Source organism: Chiloscyllium plagiosum, chromosome 17, assembly GCF_004010195.1.
Source record: "Chiloscyllium plagiosum isolate BGI_BamShark_2017 chromosome 17, ASM401019v2, whole genome shotgun sequence".
In the NCBI taxonomy this organism is placed as follows: domain Eukaryota; kingdom Metazoa; phylum Chordata; class Chondrichthyes; order Orectolobiformes; family Hemiscylliidae; genus Chiloscyllium; species Chiloscyllium plagiosum.
This window is the reverse complement of record NC_057726.1, coordinates 51,719,887-51,730,052: the sequence shown is the minus strand read 5'-3', so window position 1 is coordinate 51,730,052 and position 10,166 is coordinate 51,719,887. Positions and strand designations below refer to the sequence as shown.

General features: G+C 37.8%; 1 protein-coding gene across 3 annotated transcripts in view; it reads right to left on the bottom strand.

The window, feature by feature from the left end:
- Nucleotides 1-1,621: 1,621 nt before the first annotated feature.
- Nucleotides 1,622-10,166, bottom strand: part of ctcf (CCCTC-binding factor (zinc finger protein)) — a 41,875-nt gene continuing 33,330 nt past the window's right edge. For all 3 annotated transcript variants that reach the window (XM_043707054.1, XM_043707055.1, XM_043707052.1), the window contains exons 9-11: nucleotides 9,377-9,512; nucleotides 7,525-7,710; nucleotides 1,622-3,340 (exon numbers count right to left, since the gene is read on the bottom strand). In XM_043707054.1, coding sequence (XP_043562989.1) covers nucleotides 3,177-3,340; nucleotides 7,525-7,710; nucleotides 9,377-9,512 — 486 coding nt within the window. In that variant the 3' untranslated portion in view covers nucleotides 1,622-3,176. The remainder of the gene's footprint in view (nucleotides 3,341-7,524; nucleotides 7,711-9,376; nucleotides 9,513-10,166) is intronic.

The window sequence follows — 10,166 nt, the reverse complement described above, 5'->3', positions numbered from 1 at the left end:
ATGAAATAAACACCAGCTTCATTCCAAATATAACATCCTACAGCTGATAACGTAAATTGCGCAAGTTACTATGTGGACAGAATTCAATCCTTGCAAGGTTTAAAACATGCACAGAAATGCAAAATACCATGGATATATCAAAATCAAACAAAGAAAATTAATGGAAGTTTGCTGGTCAGACTGCATCTATGCAGAAAGTGAGAATGAAATCTTTCAGTTCAATAACCTTTAAGCACTGGAAGCGAGAGAACAAGAACGGTTCCCTATTATAAGATGGAAGGCAATTTCTCTTGCCTTTCACCCTATCAGACTTTCCCATTTATACATCCCTACCTCCTCCCATTTCTGTACTTGCCTACTTGCACACCTTTCTTGGAGCTTATCTTCCGTTCTGACAAATAAGTTTTCTCTCTCTCTAGAAATAATCAGTATTTATTGCTGTTATTTAGAATGAAAGGGCTCTGATAAAAATATCTGACAATTACACAGCCAAGTCCTGGTATCAACCACCTCAGGACTCCTGAAGGGTAGTTTCAAACCAATGGCAGCATTATTAATTAAGGCTCCAAGACTTCAATGACTGATTTTGTAGGCAGTCATATATACATTATCAGTGTTGGATTATCGAAAACAAGTTGAAAGATCTTGCAAAGCAGTCACCAAGGTCATACTTTTCATTTCTTTTCCCAATCCAAAAATATTCCTAGTTTTCCAGTACTATAAAGATCTTCAGAATTAGCCTTTTATAAAAGTCTTCTTGATTAAGCTGAAGGATAACCCAACTACTACCTTCAGGAAGAAAACAATGCATCTGCAATGCCTTTGGAATTGTCACATTATAAAGAGAGAGGCGAAAAATTAATCATTCAGTACTAGCTACTTAGTGTGCCAAACATACTTAGGTTTTGGAGTTGGAAGCACAAAACATTTTTAACTTGCAATTCATTATTCCTTTCGGTCAATATGCGTAGGTGCTGATCAGAATTGAATTAAAGTGCAGAAACAAGGATCAGTTATAGCTGGAACTGAAGTACCAAACTGTAGATTTTGTAAACATCTGATAACATTTGTGTTTCCTTTCACCCCCCAACCCCTTGCAAATTTAAAGCAAGTCTTTATTTTATTAAGCTTTCTCAAAGCACACTAACTGCTCATACACATTTTCTTTCCATTTATACACACTAAATTCTCAGTGTACACTAAGACCAATCATTAGTTGTCTCTGATTAATAATGCAAGTTTAAATGTAAAATTTAAGTATGCGATGCTTTTACAAAACATTTCTCAAAAATCATTTCCCTAGACAGTTTTCAGTTATAGGAACATTCTCAAGTATCTTTTGAGTTTTCAGTAGAAATCAAGACTGTCAACTGGTATAAACATCCTTAAATCTAGAGTCTCAGTTTCAACCTACACATTTTTTCCAATGTGTAGCAGTGGTACCTTGTTTATAAACAAATATGGCCAACATTGAAATATTATTTACTGTTTTATGATCCATTATGAAAATAGGTTTCAAGTCATGTAATAAGTGCTCAAACATAACTACGGATTAAAAACAAGATATATCAAGTAAATTAATGAGTTTACATATGTAATTCCACTAATGAAGACACACAAATGAAAGGCAGGTAAATCTTTTATTTACCAGCTGTACAGCACTACATTAATTAAATGCTTTACCCTAGCTTTCGTAACCCCATTTAAAGAGTATTTTTACATTGTTTCCTCATCAGCTTGACTCCCTTTCCTTCACAAACAGTACAGCTAAATATAAAAAAAAACAAAATCAACCCAGTCAGAGCTAAAAAGGGGGCAGAAAGCAGATTTAATTGCAATTCACCTAGAACAGAAAAAGAATTTCATGTTGAGTCAGCAAATAAAGCTTCTGACATACCCTTGTGGCACAACTTTCTCATATCTGCAACAGCGCAAACCTCTTAAACTTCACATTACTTTATTTTGCAACACAAAGCACATGGATATACTTACTCTTCAAAACTTTGCCTCATCCTAGTTTTAAAGGATTAATTCCATTATGCCCTCTTACAAATACATCAGATGCATAATGAAGTTCAGAGAAGCAAAAAAAAAGTTAGGTGGGAGATAGCCAACCTATAGTGGAAATATAAGTAATTAAAATTTACAACATTAAAATCTGCAACTTTAAAGGGATTTGTAGTATGCTGTGAATGTGCTCATTACAATTTGACATTTTCTGCTCTGAACAGCTCAATTTGCAAATTAATTTTTACATGATTCTGCACATATTCACAAACACTGAAGAGTTTGACTCTTTGTGACAAATGTAATTTGTAAACGTCTCAAGCAGTGGTTAAAATGTTACTCTCCTGCACTTTGATACATAATCACTAGAAAAGATTAAAATGTAAAAAACTTATCTACAACAAGCATGACCATTTTTTGAGATGCCCTGTACAAAAAAAAAAGGAAAACACACGACGAACAGTGTTACTATGGATGGTCAGTTGTAAAATAATTCACGTGGCTTGAACTTAATTTAACAGTAACACAATGATTTTCAATCAATCAGTGATTTGCATTCTGAGACGCCCTAATGCAGCGGAAGAAACCAAAAGTTGTGTATTATCATTTACAATTGGGTCGCACAAAAACATGACTACGTTCAAAAATTCACAATTCTTTTGTATTTAAAGTTTACTACAAGTCAAATTTCCACCTGCTCAGCTCGAGTATAGCAGTGTGTTATGGTTAAAAATAGCCTATGTTCTTTGCAACATATATATATATCACAACGTTTTGTGCCATTGGGAAACATTCCTCTTATGCAAAAAGAGCTACGGCACAGATACTGTACACAATTTTTTCTTTAAGGGCAGGAACTATTTTACTGCTAGGTGTACATAACATGTACAAAGCATCTCATGGTATTTCATTTTGATTCTGAAAAAAAATTCAGAAAAATTGTATTGGGTATAATTTTTGTAACAAATAAAATAACAATTTCTGATTCATAAATAGCATTCTATGCTATAAAAGGGAACCTAGTCTAAACTCATTTTAGCTTCCTGGATGAGAAATTCTCTAGTATTCAGAAGGTTAAATGGTCTAAATCATTTCATAGAAGCACGTGTCAAAGCAAAAATACATGTAATCTTATTCGCAGGACCACATTATTAGCATGCCTTCCTCCATCACCGGTCCATCATACTAAGGATCATCTCAGGTGTGATGTCTCCGTTTTGAGCCTCAATTCCTGATTGAACTTGCACATCTTCAGCCTCAGGCTCTTTCTTTATTTCAACAATTATGTTTTCAATTGTTGTAGTCCCTGATTCTTGCAACTGTTGAACTGCTCCTAAGATGAAAACGTAAAAATATCAATGTTAAATAAATTGAAAAATCAGAAATGCACTTTTAACAGAGCAGGGACTTCTGTGTTGATCAATTATGCTCCTTTCCAACTGAGGACTGGCAAATAAGAAACAAACAACATTAGATTAGGTTCCCTACAGTGTGGAAACAGGCCCTTCGGCCCAACAAGTCCACATTGACCCTCCGAAGAGTAACCCACTCAGACCCATTTCCCTCTGACTAATGCACCTAACACTATGGGCAATTTAACATGGCCAATTCACCTGACCTGCACATCTTTGGACTGTGGGAGGAAACTGGAGCACCCGGAGGAAACCCATGCAGACAGGGGGAGAATGCGCAAATTCCACACAGACAGAGTCACCCGAGGCTGGGATCGAACCTGGGACCCTGGTGCTGTGAGGCAGCAGTGCTAACAACTGAGCCACCATGCCGCCACAAATATCAAATATTTTAGGCTCTCCATAAACATTCTACTTTGCAAGTATCAGACTCGTATTTGATTTAAACCACTTCATGTAATAAGCCTCATGCTCGATACGGAATATGTAGTATGTTTAGTTTATTGGAAGCAAAAACAGAAGTTGCTGGAAAAGCTCAGTAGGTCTGGCAGCATTTGCGAAAAGAAATCAATTAATGTTTCGTGTCTGATGACCCACCCTCAGAATCCTGAGGAAGACTCAATGGACCAGAAACATTATCTCTGCTTTCTCCTCAGATGCTGACAGACCTGCTGAGCTTTTCCAACAATTTGTTTTTGTTTCTGATTTACAGTATCTGTAGTTCTTTCAGTTCTCACTTGCAATTTATTGCATCTATTTCAAGTTAGTCCAAGGCTTTCCAAAGATCAAATTATAATCAATTTGAGGACACCAAAACTTTCAGGGGGATAAAGAAATTAGGATAATAATAGTTGGGGATTGTGACTTCCCCAACAGTATTTATCAAATCCCTATTCAGCCTACTGAGTCCAACCCGACCCTCCGAAAAGCGTCCCACCTGCTAGCTTCTGCCTATAATCCTGCATTTCCCATGGCTAATTCACCTAGCAGGCATATCCATGGATACCATGGGCAATTTAGCTGGGCTAATACACCTAACCTGCACATCTTTGGACTGTGGAGGAACCAGAGCACCCAGAGGAATCCCATGCAGACATATGGTAAATGTGCAAACTCCGCACAGATAGAGGCAGGTCGCTGGTGCTATGACGTAGCAGGGCTAGCCACTGAGCCCCGTGCCACCCATTGCATGGACAAATATTGAAAGGCTGAGAGGTGGCATAAATACCCAGAACTGCTTTTGAACCAGAATGTAACAAGTCCTACAAAGACAGGGGGCAACGCTGAAGCTAATTTTAGGAAATGAAGCCATGCAAGTCGTAGAAGTATTGGTGGGAGAGCATTTTGGGAACAGGGATCCTTTCCCAGTAGTCATAGAAAAGGATAAGACTGGACAAGAATGAAGGTTCTAAACTGACTAAGGCTGATTTTAATATGACAAGACAGAACCTGGACAAAGTGTTCAAGAAGCAGCTGTCTGTAGAAAAAAAAGTCAGCCCACTGGGAATCTTTCAAAAAACAGAAACAGTGAGCATGCAGAGCCCTTAAAGATGAAGGGTGGAAGAGATGCTCACAGAATCTTGGATGCCCAAGGAATGTACAGGAATGGTTGAGGAATAAAACAAACTCCTGTTAAATATTAGGGCTCAAAACATGAATTCCTAGAGTTGTATAGCAAAAGCAGGGGATTAATTTTAAAAATGAGCAAAGTGAAGGGGGACGTGAACACTCTTAGGTAAAACAAAGCATTTTAAGAAGTATATTAGGGTCAAGAAGGAAATCCAGGAAAAGAGTAGAGCCCATTTAGGACCAAACAGACAAACTGTGTGGGGAGTGGCAAGATATACTTTGCATCCATAATCCAGAGAAAGTTATGTATGTATCGAAATCAAGGAAAAAGAACTGTGAAAACATTACAATTCAGAACAAAAAAGGTATTAGCGGTTTTAGTGGGCTTAAAATTGGATGTCTCCTAGCCAGATAAATATATGCCAGGGTACGATGGGAGGCAAGAACGATGAGTGCAGTAGCCCTGACGTTAGTTATCAAACCCTCTGGACACAGTAGAGGTGCCAGAGGACAGAAGGTGAGCTAATGTACTATTATTCAAGAAAAGGTTTGAAAAAAAACAGGGAAGTATAGGCCAATTGAGTTTTAGTGGCAAGGGAAACAGGAAAAAAATTGAGGTACAGAATTAATCTCCACTTGAAGAAGCAAGAACTAACCAAGGATAGTTAGGTATGGATTTGTTCGGGGGAAGTCATGTCTGACAGGTTTGATTGACATTTCAATGAGGTTACTCAGTGTGTATATGAACTGTAATATAACAATACAGTCTACATGGACTTCAGTAAGACTTCTGACAAGGAAGTCAAGGAAGTTAGAGTCCATGCTGTCAAGGACTTTTTGAATCCATAACTGGCTTTGTGGCAGGAGGCAGAGGGTGAAAGTCAAACATCATTTGAGACTGGAAGCCTGTGCCTAGTGATGTACCATAGCATTCAGTAAGTTTGATAAACTTGCAGAGAACATGAAAATTGGCAGTGTGGTAAATAGGAAGGAGAAAGCCTTAGATTACAGGATGAAATAGGCTGGTCAAACAGGCAGAACAATGAAAATGGAATTTAATTCTGAGAGTGAGGGGTGATGCATTTTGGGAGGACTAACAAAGCAAGGGAGTACTACAGATCCTTGAAGGCAACAGGACAGATGAATAAAGTGGTTCAGAAAGTGTATAGAATATTTGTGTTTATTTGCAGAGGCACTGAATGTCACAGTAGCAAGGTTATGATGGAGTTGTATATAGTGTCGGTTAGGCTGAAGCTGGATTATTGTGTGCAGTTGTGGTCATCATACAAAAGGAAAGATGTGACTGTGACTTGAGGGGGTGAAGAGACTTATTAAGATGTTGCCTGGGCTGAATCATTTCAGCTATGAAGAGAGAGACTAAATAGACTGGGGTTGTTTTCCTTGGAGCATGGAAGGCAGAAGAGAGACCTAACTGAGGTCAACAAAATTATGGAGGCCGTAGAGAAGATAAATAGGAGAAAAAGTTTCCCCTTAGTGGAGGAATCAATAAGTAGGGCCATAAATTCAAGCGAAGAGGTGGGAGGTTTAGAGGGGATTTAATTAATAAGCTGTTGATCCAGAAGGTGGTAGATCTCTGGATCTCACTGCCTAAGAGGGTGGTAGAGGCAGTTACCCTCAGGTATTTAAGTAGTACCTGTATTTAGAATCATACTACAGCACATCACCTGTTCAAGGCCACAGGCAAAGCATTTGGAAATGGGACTAGAGTAGATAGGTGCTTGATTACTGATGTGAGACCAATGGGCCAAAGTGGTTTTTGCAGTGCTGTAAAAGTCCAATCCCATAGCAACTAAGGATGGACAATAAAGGCCATGAATGGATTAAAAACAAGCTCTACTACATTTGCCCCTCAGAATTATTACTGTATCAAAATCTAAGCTTGGTCTTTCTATTAAGGATACAGTTATACAATATTCCAATCATGAGAATGGATTACATTATTCTACCAATCATGAACATTTTAAGCTGTTAATTATTCACTGCTACACTAATTTTTAGTTTATATTTTTGCACTTAAACATATTAAAAACAGTATATGGTTCCAGAATCATGGATCAGAATGCTTATTTCACCTGAAACCGCTCAACAGCTGAGATTCCAAACTAACACTGCACAACAGAATCACCCAATAACAAATTAGTTAAAACACAAAGCTTTACAAATCAAAATCAAGTAGAGTTCCATTTCTAGCCCAGCTCAATGGATAATTGCACTGGTTTAAATGAACCAAACAAAGTAGACCCATCTTGATCAGCCATGATATCTGGAACAGCAGTATTGCACTATACTGGGTTTTAGGGACACTATGCTAGCAACAATAAAATGCATAGAATAACATTTAACCATTGTTAAGAATCCTGATATCTGATATTTACTGAAAATACATTGAGCTAGTAGTAAACGCAAGTAGTGATGATCCTACTGTTGCAGTCATGAGATGGACTAAAGGTGCACCTAAAAAGGGGACGGGACTTTTGAAAGCCTACAATTTCTAATGTATAAAATGTTACACTACCAGTATTTTTATTGGATTGATTAGCTTTGCCAGGTGGTCTACCCCTTCGCTTTTTGGCTGGTGTTGGTACAGGGATGACTTCTGCAATAGGCTGCTCCTCCTCTTCTTCCTCTTCTTCAGGTTTGCTCACAACAGTCTCATCCTCTTCATCACCATCTAATTCAGGTTCAGCATTATCCTCATCATCTACAAAAATAAATGGAAACACCATTCAGTATCAAAATTTGGCAGTTTACCTACCCAGAATCCAAATCATTATTGTTAATAAGGACAAGCTCATTCATCATACAACAGTTTGTTTTGTTCTTTAATAATCACCACCTCTCTCTCAACGCTTTTCCTAGTCATATGCAGCATGACATTATCATTCACTGTAAGGGGTAGCGGAAATGGTCCCCAAGTACACTTCAATTTTTCACATTAAACAAACAAACAAAGTCATTAACCACATTACGTAAATACTGATCAACATTAAATTATTCAGGGATATCAATCCCACCCCCAAACTTCAATTAAAACAACATAAATGGGTTAACATTGATCACCTGTGAAGCTGATGAGATAAGGAAAGAAATATTGTGGCAAGATTTCATCAGGGAGAATAAAATATGATGATATTTAAGTCAAGCTTTCAAAATAACTTTTTTTATTCATACTGGTTCCTTTTAACTCAATCTCAAAAACTTCTATTGATTGGGTTAATATCCTTACTTCAAGTGTATATCCCCTTTTCAAAAGTGTCAAACAATGCTACACCTATAATTTTCAGAAGCGTTACAATTTATATACTCAAAACATTCTTTCTGGATACATTATCAATCCCATTTGATTTTTAATACATCTCCTTTCACCAATTATGCTCAAAACATCGTTAAAATTTTCTCCAATAACGGTAGTAGGCAATATACTCATAACTGGGTGACGTAACACTACTGTCACCTGGCCACTTTCAGCAACTGCTTCAGACAAGTGAAGACCTGCAGGAGGGCAATAGAACATAATGGAGGAAATGCCATGAGGTAATTCTTCTCCTCACCAAATGCATCTACAATTCACAAAGTGGGACACAGATGAAGTATACACTAAGTCAACAAAAGAACAAATGATGACTGGGTTATTCACATAGTTTAATTCCCATTGTTATTTATCTACTCAATTCTGGTGAATAACCCAGTCTGTCATCATACTCAAGATCTTGATCTTCATTATAATCTGGAATTGCTGCGAGGCTAGTACCCGTTCCTTTAAGTGTATACTGTCCCCATTCTATCATTCTTTCTCCATTCTATCTGCCAAAACACTTAATCGAAAATAAATAAAATTTTATCTGTCAGTTGTCTACCCATTCTGCTAGCTGATCAAAATCCTGTTGTAATTTTTGGCATCATCCTTATTTTGGATGATTTGCAACTTTTGAAATCTTAAAATCGATTCCAACGTACAAGTTATGTGTAAGAAAAAGCAATGGGTCTAACAGTAAAGCTTGGAGAACACTACTGTCTATCACCAGAACAATCCCCCAATTTAAAAACCAAGATTAGATGTCCGTCAGCCATTATTTTTAATCCAAGCTGACCAAGACCATCCTATTCCATGAGCCTCAATTTTGATAATGAGCTTTTTGGGGTACTTTGTCAAACCCCTCAAAATCTACATGGACAGCATCCATCATATTCCCTCCAATCAATCTTCTGTTAAGTCATCAAAAAAGTACAAATCGTCTTGGCTTCCTTTAATTAAGTCAACCTGTCCAAAATCACCTCATTCACTTCCCACAGATTCTGCAATAAAGGTGTCCAGCCAAGTAGCTGCTTTAAATACAGGGCTATTAAAAACCAAAAGAATACATTACCACTGTCAGTGGAGTCTCCTTTCTTGGACTGCATTTTCCGTTTCCTCCCACGTCCCTTATTCTTCTTCCGCTCTACAGCATCTCCTTCTTCACCTCCTGGCCCACTACAATTCTCAGCATGTTTTGTCATTGTATTCTGCAGAATACATAGCAAAGGTAAAACACTTATGTAGAAAATGCTTACATGGCAAGATACTCAAAATATTAAGAAAATACTGCGAGTGTTGAAAATCCGAAATAAAAGCATAATATTTTGGAAACGTTCAGCCAGGAAACATCCTTGGATAAAGAAATTAAGTTACATTTTCAGCTGATTGTGTTACATGGCTTTTTTAACTTTGTGAAATAAAGTAAATAACCAAACAGATTTACGGTACTTTTTGCAAGGTTTGCGAAGGTTTGTAGCTCAGGTTGAGGTTTAGGGTGTAGGTTTGCTATCCAGACGTTTCATTACCTGGCTAGGTAACATCAGTGGCAACCTCAAAGTGAAGCGAAGCTATTGTCTCCTGCTTTCTATTTACATGTTTGTCCTGGAAAGGGGTTCCTGGGGTTGGTGGTGATGTCATTTCCTGTTCATTTTCGGAGGGATTGATGGATGGTATCGAGATCTGTGTGTTTGTTTATGGCGTTGTGGTTGGAGTGCCAGGCCTCTAGGAATTCTCTGCCATGCCTTTGCTTAGCCTGTCCCAGGATAGATGTGTAGTCTCAGTTGAAATGGTGGTTTGTTTTCATCCGTGTGTAGGGCTACGAGGGAGATAGGGTTGTGTCTTTTTGTGGCTAGCTGGTGTTC